Genomic DNA, 26,791 nt, shown 5'->3' with positions numbered 1-26,791 from the left:
TTTTCTGCTGCAGCTCCACAGGGCTCTGTCCACAGCTGCCTTCCCTCAGGCCTGAGTTGAAAGACTGAGGGCGTTTGTTTTCTCCTGGGAACCCTTCAGTGCTCTGGGTCCCAGCTCACCTGATTGGGTCCTGTCTGCGTGCACTCAGCATTCTGGTGACAGCCACCATTGTTCTCCAGACACGGGTTGATCTCTTTAAAAACAAAATGCCAACACCTGCCATGAGAATCTAGCATTGTTTATAAGGAAAGGCATCTTGAAGGGCCACTTGGGCAGTTATCTGATGGAGGTGCAGATGACAATTGGGAGGTAAAAGTAACCTTGTAGAGAGGGACCAGGTATGGTCTCTCAAACTTCATCTTCCCACTGGGACTGTGTCAACAGGGGCACCTTGGGGTTTGATGCTGTCTCTCTCTGCTGAGTGAATGAGTCTGAGCACTTGCAGTCATGGAGTTGATTTTGTTCCGTTTTGTTAGATAGGCACAGAGAGGCAGAGATCAAAGAATGAGAATGAGAGAGAGAGAGAGAGAGAGAGAGAGAGAGCAGAGGGAGAGAGAGACAGAGACCACAGCATGGAAACTTTCTTTAATGTAACAGGGGCTGGGCTTGAACCTGTGTTGGATAGTATGCCAGCTCCCCCTGGCTTCTGCTTAACCATATGCCTATATAGGGATAGATTTAATCCCATTCAAAGCTTTGGTCTATTGTTTTCGCTGGGCTGGCTTCACGGGCGGGTAACAGACGACCAGGGACTCATGGCTGGGTTGTACGCAGTATCTCTTTATTCATGCAGGACGCAGCACAATCTAAGCCGAGCTAAGCTAAAGTAAAGTACCCTAAAACTCACAATGCTGTCTTTATATATACTTGCCAAGTAGGGTGGAAACAGGATGTGACATAGAGAGGGTGGAGAGAAAAGTGACTGGTGAAAATCAGAGTGTGACAAGGAGGGGGCGGAGCAGGCAAGATTCCTATCACTGAACCACCAATGCCCTGGAGGGAGTGTGGTGCTTTATGTAAATGTAACAGTGATTTATGTAAATAGACCAAAGCTTTGAATGGGATTAAATCTATCCCTATATAGGCATATGGTTAAGCAGAAGCCAGGGGGAGCTGGCATACTATCCAACAAACCTGGATTGTGCACATGGGAAAACAGTGCACTATTTAAGTGAGCTGTTTTGCCTGCCTAAGGACTTGAAATAATAGCATCTTGGAGTCCAAGCTGACTGTGATTAAAGTCTATCCTTATTCTTAAATACACTCAAGTAGTTGAGGATAAAGACACACTTTCTCTCTCTCTTCCCCCTCCCCCACAGCAAATGATAGCAAAACATAAGCCATATGTGAGTACAGGTAAAGGGTAAGTGGGGGACCGGGTGGTGGTGTAGCTGGTTGACCACACATTACAATGTGCAAGGACACCAGGACTCTGGTGCTCACCTGCAGGGGGAAAGCTTTGCAAGTGGTGAAGCCGCGTTGCAGGTGTCTCTCTGTCACTTTCCCTTGCTATTTTCCCTACCCTCTCAATTTCTGACTCTCTACCCAAAAAAATAAATAAAAAATTAAAATAATGATTTAAAAATTTTATTAAAAAAACTAAATGGATCTCTTTCTGTACTACTTCTGTATCTCTCTCTCTCTCTCTCACACACACACACACACACACACACACAATGATAGTCTAAAGATTCAGTTACATCAAAGCAAAGGATTCTGGGGAAACAGAGGAAGGAAGAGGGCTGGAAAAGGCTTTGGGGACCTGGTTCATGATGGTAGAAAAGGACCTAAATTTGTGTGGGGGTGGTGAGAGTGTTTTGCAGACACTTATGGGGAGATGAGAAATTCTACCTATGGATCAGTAACTGCACTGTCAATCCTTGAACCCCCCAATAAAATAAGAAATAAAATATAAATGAAACACACACACACACACACACACACACACACACACACACTCCAGTTATGTTATAATGCTTAAGTGGAAAAAAATGTCCTCCTTTTCACCTTCCATAGTGATCTGTGGAGGTCACACACCACCCCAATCCCTGCTGTCATGTCCCTGCATGACATGACAGACTGAACGGTGACACCAGAGTGCTGTGTCCTGTAAAAAGATCCTCCACACTGTTGTCAGCAGGCCTCTGATTCTGAGCCCATTGCTAACTGAGGGGTGGGGGAGGGAGGGAGGAAGCACTCACCCAGGCACACAATGCCGTCACCAGTGTACCCCGCCTGGCACACACACACCCGTTTCCCTGGGGTGGTCCTTTTACAGTCAGCTCTGGCAGAGCAGCCTCCATTGCTGGTCTCACAAGCGTTGATTGCTACAGAAGAGAGAGGCAACACAGAAGAGAAAAGGGGAAGAGGAGAGAAAAAAAAACATGGATGTGTTTTCATTTGAGGCACTAAGGAAAACAGAAGAGACGTCAAGACGGCAGGCACTGGATGCAATGTGGACCTTTGAAAGAATGCAAAACATTAGGTGTCTCTCTGATGAACACCACCAAACATGTAAAGAAGAATAAATAACAAATCTTCACAAACTCTTCCCCAAACTGGAAGAATAGGGAAGATTTCCCAATTCATCCTCAGAGGTCAGTATTACTCTGATTCTAAAACCAGATGAAACAAACACCAGTAATGGAGCAGGAGGTGGCGCAGTGGATAAAGCTTTGGACTCAGTCATGAGGTTCTGAGTTTGATCCTGAACAGAACATTTACCAGAGTGGCACTCTGCTTCCTCTCTTCTCCCTCTCCCTCTTTCCATCTCGATTCCCCATCATCTCTCTCACTTTCCCCTCCCCACTAGGTAACTAAATAAATAATGAATATTTTAAAAAATCCACCTCAAGAAAACTACAAGACAACATAATATCCCCTTGTTAAAATAAACACAGAAACCTTCAAGAAAACAGGTGCAAATTAACTTCAGTAATATATAAAAAGGATGACACACCGCACCACACCATAGACAAATGGATTTTTTAAAAAACAGGAATACAAACAAAGTAGTTTAACATTTAAAAACTGATCCATGTGACACAGCACCTCAACAGAATTGAAAAATGCTATCATTTCATTGGAGCATCTGGTAAATTTCAGTACCTCCATTGATAAAAGTGTTCAGCAGGCTAGGGGAAAAAAGGGAATTTTCTTAACCTGATGAAGGACAACTGTGAAAAACTCACAGCAAAATTAAACTTAATAGTGAAAGACTGAATCCTTTCCCTAATGACAATGGACAAAACTGTCTGCTCTTGTTCTCATTCCTGTTTTGTCTACTCAATGCTGTATGAAGGTTCTTGCCAGGGCTACTAAACCAGCAGAAAAAATAAAATAAAAGATAAGGAAGCCATCTGACTAGGAAAAAAGGAAAGCCACCTCAATTTGCAGACAACATAATCTGACAGATTGAAAACCCCAAGGAATCCTCTAGAAACTATTAGAACCAATAAATGAAATCACCAATCATGAAGTTGCAGGATACAGGATCAGACACACTGAAATGAACTGTACCTCTGTATAGAGGCAATGGAAAAAATGAAAATAAGAGTAAGGAAATTATATTTACAACAGCATCAAGTAGACAGAACTCCATTAGAATATATTTAACAAAATGCATAAAATCTGCACCCTGAAAGTTACAAATGCTGCCAAAAGAAATGAAAGAAATATAAACGTTGGGAAGGCATCACATACTAACTGATCTGAAGAATTAATATTGTTAAAGTGGCACCACCTCTAAAATTGATCTCAGTGTAGCCTCGACCCAAATCCCAGCTGACAGAAAACTGACAAACTCATCTCAAAAAATAAAATTCAGGTGGTAACATGTCCAGTTTGGCACACACACACACACACACATCACCATGTATGAGGATCTAGGTTCAAGCCTCCAGTCCTGCAGGGGGGACGCTTCTTAAGTGGTGGAGCAATACTGCAGGCATCTCTGTCTCTCTCTATCTCTCTGTCTCATTCTCTATAAAAAATAATAGTAAAAGATATCTGCCAGGAGCAGTGAAGTTCTCTGACATGCACTGAACCACAGCGATAAATTAAGCCTGGTAGCACAAAAAACAAACAAAAAACAATTCATATGCAAGTTCAAAGGAAACAGAATGGTCAAAAGAACCTTGAATGAACAATATGACTAGAAGATTCGCACTCATTAATTTCAAAGCTTTCTACAAAGCTTCAGTAGTAAAGATAGTGTACTGGTACTGGTGTCAGAACATACATGTTTATATACACATACACAAACACACATGCAGACACACACATCTATAGGCTCTATGGATGTATATATGGGCGGTCGGATAAGTCCTGATGCATTTTTGCATTGACAAACAGAAAAATAAATCATGACTTTTCCAACAACCCAGTATATACACAGAATATAAATATATACATGAAATAAATATATGTGTAAATGGACGTACATAGACATATGGAATAAGATATATGCACAACACAGAATATATTGGAATAGGACTGTGAGCTGAACAATTAAGCCTACATAACTATATTCAATGGATTCCTCACACCAGTGCCAATACATTTCAGTGGGGGAAACGAATAATCTTTTTTTTTTTTTTTTTAACCAGAGTACTGCTCAGCTCTGGCTCATGGTGGTGCAGAGGGATTGAACCTGAGACTTTTGGAGTCTCAGGCATGAGAGTCACTTTGCATAACCATTATGCTATTACCCCTGCCCAGAATAATCTTTTTCTCTCTCTCTTTTTTTTTTGCCTCCAGGGTTATGGTTGGGGCTTGGTGCTGGCTACAAATCCATTGCTCCTGGAGGCCATTTTTCTTTCTTTTTTTTAATTGGATAGGACAGAGAGAAATTGAGAGGGGAGAGGGAGAGAGAGAGAGAGGGAGAGAGAGAGAGACAACTACATACCTGCTTCACTGCTTGTAAAGCATTCCCCCTGCAAGTAGGGAGCCTGGGGCTTGAACCCAGATCCTCGTACAGGTCCTTGCACTTTGTACTATGTGTGTTTAACCTGGTACGCCACTGGCCAGCCCTCAAGAATAATTTTCTACAAACGATACAAAGACAGCTGGATAGACTTATGCAAAGGAGTAAATCTGAACTTGAACTTCACAATGTATCCAAAAACTAATTCAAAGTGGAGCATAGGCTGACGTCCTTTGAGTTTCTAGGCTCCAGACCACTTATGAAAGACTCTAAGGACCTAGATTCAAACCCAGGGAATCAAATATTGAGACTGTTTATTTTTTTTCCTCTTTTGTCACCAGGATTTTTATAGTTATTTCTAGGGCTCCATGTCTGCATGGTTCCACCATTCCTAGCAGCCATTTTTTCCTCTTTATTCCTTCTTCTTCTTTCTTCTTCCTCTTCTTTCTTCTTCTTTCTTCTTCCTCTTCTTTCTCCTTCTTCTTCTTCTTCTTCTTCTTCTTCTTCTTCTTCTTCTTCTTCTCCTTCTCCTTCTCCTTCTCCTTCTCCTTCTCCTTCTACTTCTACTTCTCCTTCTCCTTCTTCTATTTCTTCTTTTTCTCCTCCTCCTCCCCTTTTTTTGCCTCCAGGGTTATCACTGGGGCTCGGTACCAACACTATGAATCCACTGCTCCTGGAAGCCATTTTTTTTATTGGGTAGGACAGAGAGAAATTGAGAGGGGAGGGGAAGATAGAGAGGAGGAGAGGATAGACACCTGCAGACCTACCTCACTGCTTGTGAATCGACCCCCTGCAGTTGGGGAGCTGAGGGCTTGAACTGGGATCTTTGTGCTTCGTACTATGTGCATTTAACTGGGTGTGCTACTGCCCCTTTCATTTCTTTCTTTCTTTTTTTTTTGGTAGAGGGAAGGAGAGGAGAGAGAGAGAGAGACAGAGAGAGAGAGAGAGAGAGAGAGAGAGAGAGAGGGGAGACACCTGCAGCACTGCTCCATCACATGCTGTGGGACTATATGAAAGCTTGGTAGAGCTTAGGGAAGCTCCCCCATCCTCGGATGGAGGTCTGGAAAGACACCCCACTTGTTAGCCTCTCTCCTTATAGAGATGAGCCAAGAGGGAAAAGTCTCCCAGACTCAGTTTCTCCTTGTTAGCCTCTCAAGCTCACAGAAATCCTACAGGCCTCTCATACTTAGTTTCCCCTGCTGACAGGCCAAATGGTTGCCTGCTTTAAGGTTCACTCAAAGTTCATGATAGTCACTCAAAGTTCACACATCCACTTCACCTTCTGATCACAAAGGAGAACACACTCTATCATACACCTCCCCAATACCAGACAGAGAAACCCCAAAATCTTATTTCCTTGTGTCCTTTGATATCTATGATTTACATCAAGTCTTGTTTTTCTTCTATCTCACCTTACTGGTTTAACCCCTATGCTTCTCTCAAATGCCTTTGGATAATTAACTCACTTGCATCATGGAGACTAATCGTCTTTACCTTTATGTATCTCATCAATTCTTGTCATACCAGCCCCCTACCATAGGGGCAAGCTGACCTTTAAGAAACCTGTAATTTCTGATGTGTTTGAAAAATGTTTTTTGTTTAACTTTCTATATAAACCCAAACCCACCTTCAAATAAATGAGTATTTGTACCAAAGTACTCCCTGATGTCTCTTTTCTGAATCTCTGGGACCCTTAGAGCCAGAGAGGTGTTTGTCTGCTTCTAATTCTGCTTCTAAGAGCCCTTCCGTTGCATTGCTTAATGCTGTGTTCTATTTACATAATCACTGCTTTACCTGAGAACTGCCCTGCCTGCACGGCACTGGTTTAATCCCACTGGTTCAAACTCTCTTTTTGCTCCACCCTCTCTACATCACATCCTGTTTTCCATCCTATTTCCTTCTTGGCGAGTATAAATACAGATTCTCTTCTGATTAAACATACTTGGAATTGCCTTCTGGCTCTGAGAGTCCCAGAGTCTCTCTCCTGTGATGCTAGCCTGGCATGAGTTCCTGATCCCTCTCACATGCAGCAGCCTAGGTTGGCTCCAGTCGAGTTTTCTCCAACCCAGAGAGCACTTGCTTGGGAAGAAGCACCCTCAGGCTATCCTGGCATCCAGGGAGGGTTGGTGACTTATCTTCTGGCTGGATCCACTCCATGGGAGTGCCAGCAACATGGGAAGCTTTCTCCTTGCCAGTGGGGGCCTGAACGTGGGACTTCATGCATAGTGACATGAGTGTTCTGCTGGGTGCACCACTACCTACACCTCTGGGACTGTGTTTAACAGTCACAGAGCACAGGGCTCAGAGCAGCTGGGAGACCGAGCCATGACTGTGTGGGTGGTCAGAGGAAGAACCAGGTCTCAATCCTCTTCCTATTTCTCTCCAAGGTCCCTGTATGCAGATCACTCTTTAGGTCAATCAAATTCTTTTTTTTTTAATTTTTTTTAATGGGGGATGAATACTGGGATTGAACTCCAGGCTTCATTAATGCAAAGCATGTACTCTACCACTGAGCTACATTTCCAGTCCCCCCCTTTAAAAAATGATAATAGAGACAGAGAGTAACAGAGAAAGAGAGAGGTTTCCCTGCTGTAGGCAGGGGCTTGAACCTATGTCTACAGAGCTGTGCCACAGCCTGCCCCTCCCCTCTAACCACCCTTCCACATCCCCTAACTTTTAAAATTTTCCAGGTGATTCCAATTGCAGTCTTGTGAATGAGGCTGTAATCCACTGCTTGGAGAAGAAAATGAGGGTTCAATTTCCCCCCACTGCCCCCCTGGATAGTTGGGCATCTGTATGAATGGGTGCCCCTGGCAGGCTCAGCAGCCCCAATAGCACCCCCACCAACAGCTCCCCGTTGTTCAGGCTGCAGCTGAGGCCAGCCCTACACAGGTTCCCTTCACTTGCCGGTACAGACGGTCCCATTCCCCTGGAATCCTGCTGCACATCTGCACGAGGCTGTGCCATCCTGGTTGATGAGGCAGCTGTGGTGACAGGACAAACATCTCTTGTAGGAAAATCTGTAACAGCCCATCAAGGGACCCACAAGCCCCTGGGTCCCCAGCTCCTGCCTGTTGTGAGACATTTTATGGTTCTGCCTTGCCCTGAGGGCTTGGAAATGAGTATTTTGGGAACAAACCCCTGCCCAGGGCAGCTGAGACTTCTGTCATCACTGAGTCCCTGTGGGCCCAGGGATAGTAGAAGTTACCCATCTCTCCTCTCTCAAGCTCCCCTGTAGCAGGCACCACGCCAGCTGCATAGGAGTCATTGGCCCCCAAAGGCAGCCATTATTCTACCTGCTGACAGACAGGAAACCAGGGTGAGGCAGAGTGTTGAGGGACAGTGATAGGAACTGGTTTGCATGCAGGAATAACCTGGGCAACTGGACTCTTAATCAGGAGTCAAGCTTCAGGTAGGGACGACAAAGAAGGTAAGACTTGTCTGTGTATGGACAGACAGTCAGACCCACCCTTTCCAACCCCCATGACATAGACTTGGGGTGACAATGGGGACTGTGCCCAGGTGCTGGGTAACTCAGGTGGCAGCTTGCTCCAAAGGGCGTTTTTTTTTTTCCAGAGATATCAGTTTTTCCTGCTATCTCAGGAAGTTACACTGCTGGGGACAGAGCCTGGGGTGGGACCTATCAGCAAAGGGTCCCCTTCAAGTTGTCTCCAAAGGAGGCCCGGAGGGAACCTACTTGGCGCTGGTGTGGCATGTCCCATTGCAGCTGTCACTCGTGATGGCTGAAAATGAGAACCGTTGCTGTGTCAGCCCTCACTCACCGAACCGCACTCCTCCCTTCCCCTTCCTCAACTTCTCTCCCCCTACTTTCTTTATTTCTTCCCCTCCTTTTATTGCCCTTGTTGTTGTAGCCTTGTTGCGGTTATTATTGTTGTTGATGCTGTTCGTTGTTGGATAGGACAGAGAGAAATGGAAAGAGGAGGGGAAGATTGAGAGGGAGAGAGAAAGAGAGACACCTGTAGACCTGATTCACTGCCTGTGAAACGACTCCCCTGCAGGTGGGGAGCCGGGAGCTCAAACCAGGATCCTCATGCTGGTCCTTGTGCCCTGTGCCACGTGTGCTTAACCCGCTGCGCTACCTCCCAACCCCCTTTCTTTCTTTTTTTAAAAATATTTTTTATTCCCTTTTGTTGCCTTTGTTGTTTTATTGTTATAGTTATTATTGTTGTTGTTACTGATGTCATTGTTGTTGAATAGCACAGATAGAAATGGAGAGAGGAGGGGAAGACAGAGAGGGGGAGAGAAAGAGAGACACTTGCAGACCTGTTTCACTGCCTGCGAAGCGACTCTCCTGTAGGTGGGGAGCTGGGGGTTCAAACCGGGATCCTTACGCTGGTCCTTGTGCTTTGTGCCACCTGCACTTAACCCACTGTGCTACTGCCTGACTCCCACACTTTCTTTCTTTTAAATTGCCACCAGGTTTACCACTAGGACATGGTGCCTGCATGACAAACCCACTGTTCCCAGCTTCCAGTTTTTGGCTTAAATTTCTCCTTTTGGATAGAGACAGAAATTGAGAGGGAAGAGGGAGAAAAAGAGGGAGAGAGAAAGAGAGATGCCTATAGCCCTGCTTTGCCACTCATGAAGCTTTCTTTCCCCCTATAGCTGAGAAGCAGAGGCTTGAACCTAGATCTCTGCTCATGGTTGTATGTGCTTTACCGGCCATACACTGCCAGGCCTCACTTTCTTTTCTTTCCAGCATATGATTTCTCTGATATGAAATGTCCACATTAGACAAACCCATAAATATTAGTGGTTGGCAAGAGATGAGGATGAGGAGAATGAGAGTGACTACTTCTCCTCCTCCTCCTTCTTTTGATGATAGAGAGAGAGAGAGAGAGAGAGAGAGAGAGAGAGAGGGAAATTGAGAGGAAGGGAGGAAGACAGAGAGGGAGATAGACACCTGCAACCCTGCTTTACCACCTGTGAAGCTTCCCCCATCACCCTGTAGGTGGACACCAGGACTTTAACCTGGGTCCTTGTGCACTGTAATGTAGGCACTCTGCCAGGTATGCCACTCACCACCTGGTCTGGAGAGTGACTTTTTTTTTCTTCTTTTGCCTCCAGAGTTAATTGCTTGCATCATGAATCCACTGCTCCTGGAGGCTATTTTTTTTTTTTTTTTGCCTTTTGTTGCCCATGTTGTTTTGATCTTTGTTGTGGTTATTATTGCTGTTACTGATGTCATTGTTGTTGGATAGGACAGAGAGAAATGGAGAGAGGAGGGGAAGACAGAGACGGGGAGAGAAAGATAGACACCTGCAGACCTGCTTCACCGCCTGTGAAGCGACTCCCCTGCAGGTGGGGAGCCAGGGGCTCAAACCGGGATCTTTGCATGGGGCCTTGCGCTTTGTGCCACATGCACTTAACCTGCTGCGCTACCACCTGCCCCCCAGGAGAGTGACTTTTAACAAACAGAAGGCTTCCTCTCTCTTTCTTTCTCTTTCCTTCTTCCTTCCTTCCTTTTCTCCCTCCCTCCTTTCCCCTTTCCTCCCTTTCTCTACTCTCCCCCACCCCACCCCTTCCTCCCTTTCTCTCCTTTCCCCCACCCCACCCTTCTCCTTTCTTCTCTTTCCCTCTGTCCCCTCCCCTCTCCCCTCCCCAAAGGGATTAAGATGCCATTCCAGCTTTAGAGAGAGAGAAAAAAAAAAGGCTTTCTCTTACCGACATCACAGTTCACGCCTCTCCAGCCCACGTCACACTCACAGGAGCCATCGCCTGAGGGTCCTTGGTTGCATCTCCCATGCACACAGGAGCACACTAAGTGGAAAAATGCCTATGCACTGTCAGGCTTCTGACCCGTGTTCACTGACTCCGTGGTCAATGCATTGCACATAATTCTCCATCTCTGAATGATGGGCAGGATTTCCAGGAAGGGCAGCGACAGACCAGAGAGAGTTGAGCTGGCTCACGGGTTAGGTCATTCTTCCACAAACACCACAGATTGAGTAGCCTGAATGGGTGTTGGTGAGAATTCTCTAAGGCCAATTGAGCGTCCAGGGTTCTAAGGGACCCCGTGGAGTGGAACTAGGCTTGTCCCTGAAGCACACTGGACACTGGGTTTTCAGAGACCTGGCATAGCACTGTTTTCTTTAGCAATACTATAATGTCTGACCCTGGGCTGAGGAAGTAGCTCAGTGGTAGAGCACAGGACTCACAGGACTGAGGATCCAGTTTCAATCCCTGTCACTGCTTATGCCTAGCTTTGACCTAGCACGTTATGATTGGGCCCTCCTCAATCGCTATCGAACAGGCCATGGCTGGTGCGCCGCTATGTTCCATCGCTGGGGAGCCAGAGACTGACCCGAACTGCCCCTGCGGCTACAGACAGACTATGACCCACATAGTCAACGACTGCCACCTCTCCAGATTCAAAGGAGGTCTCGAAACTTTACATCAGGCTCAACCTGATGCTGTTGACTGGCTACAGAAGAAGGGCAAACGCTAGAAGAAGAAGAACTGCTTATGCCCAAGCTGAGTGGTGCTCTGGTCTCTCACTGATAAAATAAGTAAGTTGGTAAATAAATTAATGTTTTTTTTAAAGAAATGATGATTTGCTTATTACACAGACATCATGAATCTCTGTTGAGAATCAGATGAAAGGCATTGATACCATTCTCAGCAAAGGGAAAAAAAAAAAAAGCTTTTAGCCTTGGGGCTTTGCAGGACTCCATGAAAATCATCAAGGGATTAGGAACCCTAACACAAATGCAGACAGAGGAGTCTTCCACATAAGAGAGAGAGAACTATAATCCTAGTTATCTATACCTAATATATATATTATAACTAGGATATATATCTAATAATATAGGGCCAGATTATACTCAATCAGATATTCATAGATCTCTGTCTGGTTTGGATCAGCTGCTGAGAAAACAGTGAGTGCCCGGGAGTCGGGCGGTAGCATAGTGGGTTAAGCACACGTGGCACAAAGTGCAAGGATCGGCATCAGGATCCCGGTTTGAGCCCCCTACCTGCAGGGGAGTCACTTCACAGGTAGTGAAGTAGGTCTGCAGGTGTCTGTCTTTCTCTCCCTCTCTCTGTTTTCCCCTCCTCTCTCCATTTCTATCTGCCCTATCCAACAATGACGATATCAATAACAACAACAATAACTACAACAACAATAAAAAGACAACAAGGGCAACAAAAGGGAAAATAAATAAATATTTAAAAAGATAATAAGGAAAGCAAAACATTAAAAAAAAAAAAAAAGGAAACCGTGAGTGCCCAAACAAGGTCCCAGCTGTTAGCAGAGATTAGAAAAACCTTAGGCTACAGGTTCAATCCCTGTCACCACCTTATGCTGGAGCTGAGCTGGAACTGCTCTGGTGTGCTTGTTCCCTTCTTCCCTCCATCTTTTCTAGTCCTATAAATAAATAAATAAATAAAACTACCTTTTCAGAAAGGGGACCATGACATACATTCAAATCTCAGTCCTGCTTCTCTCAGCAGCTGTGACCCTAGCGGGGTGTCCTTTTCAACCCCCTGGCCTCAACAGTCTCATCTGTAAATTAGGTCTGACAATACACACACACACACACACACACACACACACACACACACACACACACATACACATGGGTCTCGTGTGGATTAAGTGAACGTGCACAGACCTACTTCTTTCAGCTATCAAGTTCAGCTAGCAAAGCACAGGATGTGCATGTGGGAGGTTCTGGTTCTGACCCCTGGCGGATATCCCACCTGCCAGAGCTGAGCGGTCTTCTGGTCTCTCAAAAAACAACAGATAAATCACAGCTGGGTGGTGGCACACCTGGTAGAGCACAAATGTTACCATGTGCAAGGACCTTGGTTCAAGTCTCTGGTCTCCAACTGAAGGGGGGGCTTTACCAGTGGTGAAGCAGTGCTGCAGGTGTGTCTCTTCCTTTCGTTTACAATTTTTTTTTTTGGCCTCCAGGGTTATTGCTGGGACTTGGTGCCTGCACTACGAATCCACTGCTCCTGGAGGTTATTTTTACCTTTTTGTTGCCTTTGTTGTTGTTATTATTATTATTATTGTTGTTATTACTGTCATTGTTGTTGGATAGGACAGAGAGAAATGAAGAGAGGAGGGGAAGACAGAGGGGGACAGAAGGACAGACACCTGCAGACCTGCTTTACAGGTGGGGAGCTGGGGGTTCGAACCAGGATTCCTACGCCACTCCTTGTGCTTCGTGCCATGTGTGCTTAGCTTGCTGTGCCACCACCCAGCCCCTTTCTTTCTCTTTTTTAATTGCCACCAGGTTATCACTGAGGCTTGGTGCCAGAACTACAAATCCAGAATTCTCAGTGGCCATTTTTTTTCCTTTTCTTTTTATATTTTAGTTGATAGGACAGAAAGAAATTGAGAGCAAGGAAGAAATAGAAGGAGAGGGAGAGGGAGAAAAAGATAGAGAGAGAGAGACCTGCAGACCTGTTTCACCATTTGTGAAGCATCCCCCCTGTACGTGGAGAGCAGAGGCTTGAACTTGGGTCCTTAAGCATGGTAATGGATGTGCTCAACTGAGAGCCCCACCATTGGCCCCCCTTCCCTCGCAGTTTCTCTGTCTCTATGCAATAAAGAAACAAACAGAAAATCCATCAGTGGTCAAGCAACATGCAGATCTGAGAGGATAATTCAGGTAAATGTATAGGCAAACCCTTGGCAATGTTAGAGAGGCCTGCTCTGTACAAATCATAGGATGTGGACACTCTGATCCTCTCCTAACAAGGGAGCACGTGCGTGTACCTTGGTCGCAGTGGGGGCCGTACTTGCCCTCCATGCAGGTCTCGCAAGCTGTGCCACTGAAGCCTTCTTCACACTGGCACATGCCTGTGCCATTCACCCCGTCCAGGCAGACCCCATTTCCAAAACAGATGTCCTTGCCATTCCGTGGGCAGAGCTGGCACTGGGGTCCGAAGAAGCCGGCACAGCATTCTCTCTTCTGAAACGGGAAGGACAGGACTGGACTTAGATGAGACCATATGTCCATCTTCTGGTCCTGCCCATTTGTGGTGAAGAAATGCTGCTGGTGGGACTGGACATGTGCAGAGGGCTTGGACCCTACCTTGAAGAGTTTCGAGAGATAGGGAGGAAAGGGTGAAGCAGAACAGACCTGTTTCTTTTTCTTCTTTTTTTTAGATTTTTCAGGTTTTTTAAAAAAATATTTATTTATTGGATAGAGACAGCCAGAAATTGAGAAGGAAAGAGGTGATAGGGAGAGAGACAGAGAGACAACTGCAACACTGCTTCAACACTTAAAAAGCTTTTCCCCTGCAAGTGGGGATCAGGGGCTCAAACCTGGGTCTTTGTGCATTGTAACATGTATGTTCAACCAGGTGCACCACTACCTGACCTCTTCTTTCTTCCTTTTTTTTTGTTTAAATATTTATTTATTTGTTTATTTTATTTTCCCTTTTGTTGCTCTTGTTTTATTGTTGTAATTATTGTTGTTGTTATTGATGTTGCTGTTGGATAGAACAGAGAGAAATGGAGAGAGGGGAAGGCAGTGAGGGGGAGAGAAAGAGAGACACCTGCAGACCTGCTTCACCGCCTGTGAAGTGACTCCTCTTACACCTGTCCTTGTGCTTTGTGCCACGTACACTTAACCTGCTGTGATACTGCCTGATCTCCTCTTTCTCCCTTTCTTTCGTTCCACCAGGGTTATCACTGAGACTCGGTACTAGCATTATGAATCAACTGTGCCTGATGGCAATTTTCCCCCTCCCCCTTTCTATTGTATTTAATAGAACAGAGAGGAATTGTTAAGGAAGGGGAAGACAGAGAAGGAGAGAGAAAGACAGACACCTGCAGAGCTGCTTCACCACTTGTGAAGCGTCTCCCTTGCAGCGGGGGAGCAGGGGCTCACACCTAGGTCCTTCTGCATGTGCACTCAACTGGGCACACCACTGACTCCCAACACAGAACAATTTACAGAGCTTCCAGGAGCGGTGTGGGGGCTTCAGTCAAGTAGTCAGAAGGAAGGAAAAAGAGAAATAAAAGAAGATGGGGGGGCAGGTGGTAGTGCGTGGGTTAACTGCACATAGTGCAAAGCGCAAGGACCCATGCAAGTACCCCGGTTTTGGGAGGTGTCACTTTGCAAGTGGTAAAGCAGGTATGTAGGTGTCTATCTTTCCTCCCTCTCTCTATTGTCCCCTCCTCTCTCAATTTCTCTCTGTCCTTCTAACAACCGTAATAGCAACAACAACAACAATGGAAAAAAGATGGCTTCCAGGAGCAGTGGATTCACAGTGCAGGTACCAAGCCCCAGTGATAACCCTGGAGGCAAAAAAAAAAAAAAAAATGAAGAAGAGGGGCCAGGTGGTGACACACCTGGTTAAGCACACATGTTACAATGTGCAAGGACTCATGTTTGAGTCCCTGGCCCCCACTTGCAGGGGGAAAGCTTTGCAGGTGGTGGAGCAATGTTACAGTTGTCTCTCTATCTCTTTTCCTCTCTATCACCCCTTCTTTCTCAATTTCTGCCTCTCTTTATCTAATAAACAAAGGTAATAAAAAATAGAAGACGAAGAAGGAAAAAGAATGTAGGGCAGTAAGGACAAAGGAAAGAAACATGCAGAACTGTATTGGAAAGAAAAGAAACAAATATGGCCCAGGGTGGGGAGGAAAATGGTGAATCCTTTCCTTTGCCCTCCCTCTCTCCCTCCCTCCATTCCTTTTTTATTTACCAGAGCACTACTCAGCTCTGGTTTATGGTATTGTGAGGGACTGAAACTGAAACCTTGGAGGCTTGTGCATGAGCATCTCCATATAAACATTATGCTATCCCCCCCCACCTGAGAATCCTTTCAAAAAAGAAAAACTGAGGGCAAAAAGAGGAAAACAAGAAATACCATATAATTCATTCCTAGGTGTTGGTATGCTTCTAATTCTGTTTAAAAAAAACCCCTTCTGTTTCATTTGGTTTAATCCCCCCTGCATTCTATTTACATAACACTGTATTCTATTTACATAACCTCTGTTAACAAGCACCACCCTCCCTCCAGGGCATTGGTGGTTCAGTGGTAGAATTCTTGCCTGCTCTGCCCCCTCTCCTTGTCATACTCTGATTTTCACCAGTCACTTTTCTCTCCACCCTCTCTGTGTTGCATCCTGTTCCTACCCTACTGGGCTAGTATATTTATAAGGACAAGATTGTTTGTAGTTTTTTAGTTTAGTTTAGCTTAGCTTGGTATAGATTGCGCTGCATCCTGCATGAATAAAGAGATACTGTGTACAACCCAGCCATGAGTGCTGGGTCGTCTGTTACCCGCCCATGAAGCCAGCCCGGCGAAAACAACACCTAGGCATTTAGCTGGAAGAAGGGAAAACTCTTATTTGAAAGACTTATTTGCACCACTATGTTCATAGCTGCATTAATCCCAAGAGCCAGAGCCAGAAATATGGGACCAACTCAAATGATCACTGAATGACTGGTTTAAAAAAATGTGTGTGTGTGTGTGTGTGTGTGTGTGTGTGTGTGTGTGTGTGTGTGTGCATCCATCCAGTGGAATACTACTCAGCTTTTAAAACGACAAAACTATGCCTTTCGTGACAACACAGATGGAACTGGAGGTGATCATGCCAAGTGAAGTAAGTTAGAAAGTGAAAGGCATACCATACCATACCAAAGGTGTGCCATACGGTTTCACCCCTACATGGAATACAAACAATGGCAGGGAACTGGCAAAGCACAGAGAACATGAGTTTTGACTCTGAACAATATGGGGTTTACCAGAGGAAAAGGGGACAGGGGTCAGGAGTAATGGATAAGAAGAGGGTATTTGGACAGTACCAGGACTTTGGGGCTGGATGTGGTGAGGCATCCACACATACAGAGATGTCGAAGTTGATTTCCAAAGTTTTGTAAAGGGTAAATTGATTACATTCTATTTAAAGTGCAACACTAAAAAATGGACATCTTGGTGGCTAGAGGCTGAGTGATAGCACAGTGAGAATACATGGGATTTGCAAGCAAGAGTTTGTGTGTATGCTGCTTCTCCTGGTAAAGTGTGGGGGTGTGTGGGTGGTGGGAGGGCGGCCTGTGACATCTTAAAAACCAATCTCTTTGTAGTTCAGAGAAGTATGCTTGGCTTGGCCCTGCCTTCATTCCTGAGTTCACTTAAACACACAGCCTCCTGCTGCCTCAAGTTCTGCATCTTCTATGGGTCAAATCACTTTGGCTGTTATGGGCAGGTAGACACTCTGAGAAGAGAGAAAGACAGGAAGTTGTAAAGACTTTTTCCAAAACAACAGCACAGAGGCACTTAGTTCTGGGGGGCGGAGGGTCCAGTTCCCTAAATGAGCAGGCACTCCTTCCCTTTCCTTAGAGAGCTGGATTTTTCTTTCTTTTCTTAATATTTTTCCTTTCTTTCCTTCTTTCTTTTTTTCTTTCTTTCTTTCTTTCTTCCTTCCTTCCTTCCTTTCTTTCCTTCTTTCTTTCTTTCTTTCTTTCTTTCTTTCTTTCTTTCTTTCTCTCTCTCTCTCTCTCTCTCTCTTTCTTGCCTCCAGGGCTATTGCTGGGGCTTGGTGCCTACACTACAAATCCACTGCTCCTGGAGGTTATTTTTTCCCTTATTTTTGTTGCCTTTGTTGTTGCTATTGTTGTTATTAATGTCATTGTTGTTGGATAGGACAGAAAGAAATGAAGAGAGGAGGGGAAGACAGAGAGGGGGAGAGAAAGACAGACACCTGTAGATCTGCCTCACCACTTGTGAAGACCCCTTTGCAGGTGTGGAACTGGGGGCTTGAATCAGGATGCTTACACTGGTCTGTGTGCTTCATGCCATATGTGCTTAACCTGCTGCACTACTGCTTGGCCCCATTTATTTATTTATTTATTTATTTATTTATTTATTTATTTTGCCTCCAGGGTTATCTCTGGGGCTCAGTGTCAGCATCCACTGGAGGCGATTTTCCCCATTTTGTTGCCCTTCTTGTTGCTATTATTATTGTTGTTATAGCTGTTGTTGCTGCTGGATAGGACAGAGAGAAATCAAGAGAGGAGGGGAAGACAGAGAGGGAGAGAGAAAGATAGACACTTGCAGACCTGCTTCACTGTTTGTGAAGCGACTCCCCCTCCCCCCCATAAAGGTGGGGAGCTGGGGGCTCGAACCAGGATCCTTACGCTGGTCCTTGTGTTTTGCACCATGTGCACCTAACCCACTTCCCAGCTCCATATTTATTTATTTTAATGAGACAGAGACTGAGAGAAAGGGTAGGGAGGGAAGAAGGGAGGGAGAGGGAGGGAAGAAGGGGAGGGAGAGGGAGGGGGAAGGGGAGGGGAAGGGGAGGGGAGAGGGAGGGACAGAAAGAGAGAGAGAGAGAGAGAGAGAGAGAGAGATAGATATTTTGGCTGATCCCAGAGCGCTGCAGCTTTGGCTTATCGTGGAGCTGGGGACTGAACCTAAGATCTCAGAGCCTCAGGCATGAAAGTCATTTGTGTAACCATGATGCTACCACCCCAACTCTGAGATGGATTTTTCTTCTGTTTCCTTTGCTCACAGAAGGTTCACAGGACATTTCTCTCTACTATCAGAATGGGACTGGGGGATCTCAGTCTTTCAGTTGCTTTATTGCGCAACTGGACACCACAGTATCTACCTATTTTCAGACTTATACAGCTGTCCTGAGATCCACGGTTACCTACTACTGCTTCGTGGAATGGTAAGGAAGAGAGAGGTGAGACAGAAAGAATACACGTGGAAATATTCTGAAGGCATAAACTGAGATTAACATGCTCAAGCCCTTTGTAATAATTGGAAGGAAGAGTCTCTCATCATACTCACAATGACCGTTTTCACACATTTTGCCTGGCACCCAAAGAAGGGGGTTCTCCTGCCATGGAAATAAATGGTATAGATGCATTTCTTCATCTCTCTGCTCTGTAAAATCGAAATGAACAGGTCACCTTTTTAGTTAGGGAGAAGTGTTTCCATTTCCCAAAGCAAGTCCCTTGACTGAAGTGTTCTGGAAAGGGAAGGAGATGACTTCTTTGAGCTGGTACACAAGATAAACAAAGATGCAGTGCTGGCTGCCAGAACTCCAGGTGGTGAAACTCCAGTAATCACACCTCATGGCACTGTCCTAGACCTTTCCTCTAAAAGACTAACTCAGGAAGACTCCTAGAGCACCCCAGAAAAAATGCCCCTTCAGCACTAAACACCAATCTTTGTGAACCAAGCTCTTATTTTTAAAATTTATTTCCCCTTTTTGTTGCCCTTTTTAAAATTGCTGTTGTAGTTATTAATGTTGTCATTGTTGGATAGGGCAGAGAGAAATGGAGACAGGAGGGGAAGACAGAGAAGGGGAGAGAAACATAGACACCTGCAGATCTGCTTCACCACCTATGAAGCGACCCCCCTGCAGGTGGGGAACCCGGGGGCTTGAGCTGGGATCCTTATGCCGGTCCTTGCACTTTGCACCACGTGTGCTTAACCCGCTGCGCTACCACCCGACTCCCACCAAGCTCATATTTTATTCACCAGTTTATATTTTGCCTTCGTTTGAGGTAGGATTAAGGTTGCGGGCAAAAAGCTATAATTGTGTAACAAAAAGAACTTAAAAGCTCATATGTGAGAAACTGGCCCTGTTCCTAATATAATTTATTATCATCATGTGAAGGAAAGGAGCATGAGCCTTGATTCTTCGTAATGGCTGGACCAATATCTGAAATTTATTTATTTATTTATCTATCATACTAAGTAGCTACAAGGAGCTTAGATTGGGAATTAGTTCAAAGGCATGCCAATCTCCTCTAAATCTGCCATCTGTTTTTTTAAAAATTTTATTTATAAAAAGGAAACATTGAGAAAACCATAGGATAAGATGTTCTTTTAAAGGAAATTATTTGTAACTCCCAACTATTAAATCAGACAGGTGCATCTCATGCAGATTGGATAAGTCATAGTTTTGCTATGAACTCTGGCTTCTTCCATAGAGACTTCTTGTTCCTACTCTCAGGATTCTAGGCTCGGAAAAGTGCAGAAAGTTAAAAAGAAAAAAAATCCCTTCCTGCATTATATAAGTATGGACAGGAACCCGACTTTCTATTGCTTTGTTCTAAAAATGAATGCTGTTAAGACTTGAGAGAAATGTATGCAACAGAAGAAAGCAAAATGAAATTAAAACGAAGTGAAGGAATGAAGGCAGTGGAGAGGAAATATGTGTGAGATTTCTCTTCTCATTCATAGCTCCCCTGTGTGACATTATTCAGGCAGACAAAAATACTTACTAGTAGTTTCATTCCATATGGGCAGACTGGCTGCTGGTGACACGTCTCACATTTTCCCTTTGGCAAAACACAGAGGCAAAGAGAACATTGCATGGTTATTTACTTTTTAGTGGAAAATGAGATGGCAAATATCTTCAGACCTTGAAGCTCAGACTTCAGGATTCAGAATTGACAATCAGGAAGACACTTGGGTCAGTTCAACAAGTTGACCTCTTTAATATCCTTTGAGATAAGCACTTCTACCACTTCAAGTACTGGAGGTTGGATCACTGCTCTGCTCCATGATATTCTTCTAGTGGTCCTTTCAAGTACGGAGGCTTTATCTAAAACCAAATGCCTTTCATAAAAACTCTCATTGATTAAAGATCCAGGCCATAGTGAATTGGGCCAGATTCAGATGTGTTGCATACAACACCCAGCTCGGACGAACAAGGTCCAGCTGAGAATGTAGGGGTGGAAAGCATTCATATCACACATCACATATGCACACACTATATGTAACATATAGATACATATATATTTGGACATATTATTACACATGAACACTACCATCAGAGAAGAGCATGAGCTCAGAATGAAAAAAAAAACACTTTTTTAAATGTGGAGTCTGTTCACAAAACAGGAGGAGGCCAATGCATCTAGTTTTTTACCAAGTCCCTGGGACTTGGTGCTAGCATTAAGAATCCACTGCTCCTGGTGGCCACTTTTCCCCCCTATTTTACTGGAAAGAGAGAAACCGAGGAGGGGGAGATAGAGAGGGAGATAGAAAGAGACACCTGCAGACCTGCTTCACTGCTTGTGAAGCATCCTCCCTGCAGGTGGGGCGCCAGGAGCTTGAACCCAGATCCTTGTACCTAGTACTATGTGCGCTTAATTGGGTGCATCACTGCCTAGACCCCTTTATTTACTTTAAAATAAATCTAAATACATTTTAAATATTTTATTTTGGATGGAGACAGAGATAAATTGAGAGGGAAGCTTCCCTGCTGCAGGTGGGGACAGGGTATTTGAACCTGGGTCCTTGTGGATGGTAATGTGTGTGCTTTACCAGATATGCCACCATCCAAGCCTCTACTTACTTTGAAAAATTTATTTTGTTTATTACATATGAGAGAAATAGATGCAAAGAATGTGTGTCACATGAGGCCGTTAGATAGACAGAGAGAGAGAGAGATACCAGAGCATATACTCTGGGTATATGCCAAGGTCTGTACTGGCAACTCCAAGCATGAGAACCCGAGATGCTCTGTCAGTCGAGCTTTCCCCCTAGCTGCCACATAAAACACTTAAGAGTGGTGTCTGGCACATAGCAAGTGTCCAGGAAATGTCAGCAGTTATTACTCTTACTAGTCCTGTAAAATCCCACCCCCCGACATCCCATGAACTGGAGTGAAAAGCATCCATTATTGCAGCCTGTCTTACAGTGAAATAATCCACTGCCACCACGCTCCCTTCTGTTAGACCACCTGCCAGAGGGGAAGCAGAACTCCCTCCTTGCAATTATATTAGACACCACATGGCTTTCCTTTCTGGAAGATCATGGCTTCTGAATCTGGCTAAGCAAAGTTCAGGTTCTAGATCATAAGCCCATAGAGGGCAGGGTTCTGTCTAACTTACTTCTGTTGGGTCATGGCCAACTGTGATATTCACTTGGTTTTCCGTATGAATTTTGGTTCCCTTTTAGATATCTTAGACTGCTCAGTCATCCTGACACCACTTCTTTTAGGTATCTTATCACTTATCTTCTGCTTAAAAGACCAGTAACAAAGTATAAAAAAATAATGGCAGACCTACAAAGATACCATACAGTTCCTAATGAAATAGTTTCTACTCAGACTTAGATACCCTCCTCACCTACTTCCTATTATACTTCCCTCACTCACTCCAAAGAAAACTAGATCAGTAAGGACTAAAAGCTGAATAAGGGCAAGAGACTGGCATACTTTAATGATGACTCTTTAGTCATTATCAGGCCACCTCATCAGTTGGGGCCCTAGTTGGGGAGTCCTGAAAGTCCCAAACAGACATGATGGTCCTAGATCTTGAATTGATCCCTCTCTCCATTGTTACTGGTCATCTCTATCAGGGACAACACAACAGACCGCTTTGTGGACCCCCATAGGACCTTGCCCTCAACCCGGATTAACAACAGTAGAGAATGTTCCATCCTCTGAAGGGAGGCTGGACAACATACTCTATGCTACACCTAAGGAAAATGGGTCCTGAAATTGGGGCACCTTGGAACGTTCCTACTCATGACCACAGAACATTAACTTAGATCTACAGGGATGCAGAGGTCACATAGGCTCCCAAGCTGAATATGGGCCCCAGACCATATCAAATCGATGGGTTTTACAGTCAACAATATTTATACACCTTTCCCATATTTGGGAGCTACTTTCTTCCCTGATCCAGCTTTCTGGTCCTTTTCCCAGCCATGACATCATCTCCCTGGACAATAACTTGGATCCACCTGCATATCAGATGTCAGGCTAAGGAGAAAAAAAAAAACAAGTAAAAAAACTAGTATAGTCATGGGCTCTTTGTAATATAACTAAAATATGCCCACTAGCTATCTACAAAACAGAGACCCCTTCCAACTCTTCATATGAACTTTTCCAGCCTTTAGGTTCATGATTAGTCAACAATTTGTTTGGCTCTATATGTTAACTCTTTTTTCAGCCACCAGGTTCCAGATGTTAGCATGATACCAACCAGACTTCCCTGGACAGACAACCCCACCAATGTGTTCTGGAGCTCCACTTCCCCAGAACCCTGGAAGAGAGACTGCCTGGGAGTATGGATCGACCTGCCAATCCCCATGTTCAGTGGGGAAGCAATTACAGAAGCCAGACCTTCCACCTTCTGCATCCCATAATGATCCTGGGTCCATACTCCCAGAGGGATAAAGAATAGGAAAGCTATCAAGGGAGGGGATGGGATATGGAGTTCTGGTGGTGGGAATTGTGTGGAGTTGTACCCCTCTTATCCTATGGTTTTTGTCAGTGTTTCCTTTTTATAAATAAAGATTAAAAAAAAAATGGCACTCAAGCCACCTCGCTGCCCTTGGACATAACTTACTCGTATGATAGTAGTGTCGTTATTATCACATCTGTTCTTCTGAATCTCCAGAACTTGCCCCAAGCCATGGATTACCCCCTTGTCAGTGGCTACGTTGGTGTAGTTTATCGGAGCCTCATTTACGTAGAGCTGTGAACAAAAGCACTGAATGTGAATTTTCATTGTCATGACCTTAAGGGAACTAGGAAGACTGGATTTGGAAGCAGTGACTATGACAGCAGCTCTAGAGTTATTCCAACTTTCTTCACCTGGAAGGTAGCACATTGCCATGGAAAGGGTCTGTCCAGGGAGAGACAGTCTGAGGAATAAGTACTCCATCTTTAGGTACCATGTGGCTGCATGGCTTGGGCTAAATGCTTTTAATGTATTTTTTTTTTGGTGGTAGTGGGGAGCATAAGAGGAAGTGGTTATTCTACTTGTTTTCCATAATCTCTGAGGTTCCTCTCTACCCTTCAAATTAACTGGGGCATGATTGTCTGAAAACTTCTCTCATGGTCATGAAGTTAATTTCCATCAGCAAAAAGATTCCATGGTGATGCACAGCTGTGCTATGGTCCTGGAGGTACGAGTGAATGTCTTCTTTTTTTAAAATTTTTTATTTATTAATTTTCCCTTTTGTTGCCGTTGGTGGGTTTAAAAAATTTTTTTTGTAGTTATGGTTGTTGTTATTGATGTTGTCAGACAGCACAGAGAAAAATGGAGAGAGGAGGGGAAGACAGAGAGAGGGAGAGAAAGATAGACACCTGCAGACCTGCTTCACCGCCTGTGAAGTGACTCCCTTGCAGTTGGGGAGCTGGGGGCTCGAAGTGGGATCCTTACGCTGGTCCTTGCACTTTGCACCATGCGCTCTTTTTTAAAAAAATTATTTTTATATTTATTTACTTATTTTCCCTTTTGTTGCCCTTGTTGTTTTTCATTGTTGTTGTAATTATTGTTGTTATTGATGTCATTGTTGTAAGATAGGACAGAGAGAAATGGAGAGAGGAGGCGAAGACAGAGAGGGGGAGAGAAAGACACAAGTAGACCTGCTTCACCGCCTGTGAAGCGACTCCCCTGCAGGTGGGGAGCCGGAGGCTTGAACCGGGATCTTTACTCCGGTCCCTGCGCTTCACACCACATGTGCTTAACCTGCTGCTGCCCAACTCCCAAGTCTTTTTAAACCGAGATGTGAAGGATCGAACCTGTCTTCCTTTCAGTGTATGAACACTTCGGGGTTGATTTGTAAGCCACCCTCAGAAAGTCAAGACCGGTGGCAGATAACAAAAAAAAAAAAAAAAAAGAAAAAAGAAAATCAGCAAATGGCATTTGTGCGTTTGTAAAAGGTGTTCCAGCAGCTGGCACCGTTATTCAGACTGTTGAGGGGTCTGTATCACTCTGTGCTCTGGCACCCTACTGTGAGCTCATGGGCAGTTCTCATCCATCTTGCCTGCCAAGTCCATGAGCATCTATGACACAGGGATTAAGTCAGAACCTAAATACTTAAATGTTGTCAAATTCGATTTTAAAGTTTGTTTTGGATTTCTTGTAGGATGGCTTAGTATTAATTATTATTATTATTATTTTATGGCTACCAGGGTTGTTTCTGGGGCTTGGTACTGACACTATGACTCCACTGCTCCCATCAGCCATTTTTTATTTTCTTTTCTAAAAATATATTTTCTCATTTAAAAAACACTTATGTATTCATTATTGGATACAGAAAGAAATTTAGAGGGGAGAGGGAGAGAGAGAGGGAGAGGTAAAAAGAGACAATTACAGTCCCACTTCACCACTCATAAAGCTTTCCTCCAGCAGGTGGGGACCAGGGGCTTGAACCTGACAGTTGGACTGAGTCATCCCTTTGGGAAGACACAGTCTCTGTGGTTGATTCTGCTTAGGAAGTTCTGGTGTGGCTAGTCCACCCTGGGGGCCATGGGAAACTCGTGCTAAGACAGGCATTCCTAGATCCTGGGTGTGAAGCAAGGACTTGCACCGCACCTGGTCATGGTGCAGAAAGAAGCCAAGCTGGAAGGAGAAGCCCAGCATGGTCTCCCGGTGCATGCCGTTGTGCAGGTCGTTTCTCAGGAGCTTCTCCTCCATGATCACGTGATACCTCAATACGTCCTCCTGCTGGACAACACACAGAACTGACAGTCAGCCCTGGGGCAGGCAGCCACGGCAACTTTCCTTTGTTTCACACAATAATGTAAAGAAACTGTGTTTGGCTTCAGAGGTCGGGAGGGAGGGAAGGAGGGAACAGGAGCAAGACAGAGATGAGGGAGCTGGGCAGTGGCCCACTTGGTTGAGGGTACTTGTTACCATGCACAAGGGCTCTGGTTCAAGCATATGGCCCACAAAGTAAGCTTCTCTCTTTCTCTGTCCCTCTCTATATCTCTTCCTCCCCTCTCAATTTCTCTCTCTCCTATTGAATAAACTAAACTTAAAAAAAAAATAAAGAGATGAGCCACTCTCTCTAAGTCCCTGCCAAAGGACCAGCGAGGAGAGGAAACTCTGAGGACATTTTTAGGTTACCTGGTGTATTTTTTTTTTTGCCTTCAGGGTTATCTATGGGGCTTGGTACCTGCACTACAAATCCATTGCTCCTGGAGGCCAATTTTCCCATTTTGTTGCCCTTGTTGTTATTGTTGGATAGGACAGAGAGAGATTGAGAGAGGAGGGGAAGACAGAGAGGGGAAGAGAAAGACAGACACCTGTAGACCTGCTTCACCACTTGTGAGGCAACCCCCTTGCAGGTGGGGAGCTGGGAGCTTGAACTGGGATCCTTATGCAGGTCCTTATGCTCCACACCATGTGTGCTTAACCCATTGCTCTACTGCCCGGCCTCCAGTGTCTGTATCTTTGTGTAGATGCCCCCAAGCAAACAATTCCAGGGGTATAAGACTATACACCGGGGCTGCTGGGCCATGGACAGGGAAGCTTTGTGCCTCAGAGAAATCTCTGTGTGGGTTAATAAGTACCTGAACCTGAGCAAGGAGGAATGAAAACCATGAAATGGCATATGGCTGATGAACTGAGAAATCAATTTGAATTTGTTTGAATTTCTAGAAGACAATTTCCCTGGCTCTTGCTCCCAATACTTACCAGGGATGCCAGCTTCTTGTCCTGGATGTAATTCTCAATGGCCTTGTTGCTGGGAGCAAACACAGTGTAGGCGTCGGCAGCCTCAATGGTACTGGCTAGGTTGTATTGCTGTGGAGAAGAGAGAGAAGGGTGAGGGGTTTCCATATGGGGGCCACCCGAGCCAGCAGGATGGGAAGGGATTGTGGTACTTGCAATGACGTAGCCCCGGAAAATGGAATAGTCAGGCATCTGTTCCAGCCGGGTGAGCAGGTTTGGTAAGGCGCCAGTCAGACCTCTCTGGGGAACCAGAACCTGTGAAAAGAAGTGCCCACCCCCAATTCTGTGAGCATGTTTGGTGGATATGCTGTCTGCCAGCATATAGCAGCATATAGGTTCACGTCATGTGACAACAGGCAACTGTGAGAGATGTTGCAAGTTCACTTAGTGCCCCTGCTAGTTAAAACAACAACAACAACAACAACAGAAAAGAGGGCTG

General features: G+C 44.9%; 1 protein-coding gene across 10 annotated transcripts in view; it reads right to left on the bottom strand.

Annotated features, from left to right (window-relative positions):
* STAB2 (stabilin 2) overlaps positions 1-26,791 on the bottom strand; it is a 177,193-nt gene that overhangs the window by 64,599 nt on the left and 85,803 nt on the right. For 7 of the 10 annotated variants that reach the window (XR_009550685.1, XR_009550686.1, XM_060194290.1 and 4 more), the window contains exons 32-43: positions 26,509-26,607; positions 26,317-26,424; positions 25,213-25,344; positions 23,236-23,364; positions 20,155-20,211; positions 18,710-18,805; positions 13,671-13,866; positions 10,610-10,705; positions 8,622-8,667; positions 7,832-7,908; positions 2,202-2,327; positions 120-193 (exon numbers count right to left, since the gene is read on the bottom strand). Coding sequence is in view for 8 of the 10 variants with exons in the window: in XM_060194290.1 (XP_060050273.1) it covers positions 120-193; positions 2,202-2,327; positions 7,832-7,908; positions 8,622-8,667; positions 10,610-10,705; positions 13,671-13,866; positions 18,710-18,805; positions 20,155-20,211; positions 23,236-23,364; positions 25,213-25,344; positions 26,317-26,424; positions 26,509-26,607 (1,236 nt within the window). In the remaining 2 variants the exon portion in view is untranslated. The remainder of the gene's footprint in view (positions 1-119; positions 194-2,201; positions 2,328-7,831; positions 7,909-8,621; positions 8,668-10,609; positions 10,706-13,670; positions 13,867-18,709; positions 18,806-20,154; positions 20,212-23,235; positions 23,365-25,212; positions 25,345-26,316; positions 26,425-26,508; positions 26,608-26,791) is intronic. The other 3 variants (XM_060194292.1, XM_060194293.1, XM_060194296.1) reach the window with 3 other exon arrangements.

The sequence above is a fragment of the Erinaceus europaeus genome, chromosome 7, assembly GCF_950295315.1.
Source record: "Erinaceus europaeus chromosome 7, mEriEur2.1, whole genome shotgun sequence".
NCBI classification, from domain to species: domain Eukaryota; kingdom Metazoa; phylum Chordata; class Mammalia; order Eulipotyphla; family Erinaceidae; genus Erinaceus; species Erinaceus europaeus.
Note: the sequence above shows the minus strand (reverse complement) of the source record. Positions and strands in the feature narration are given on the sequence as shown.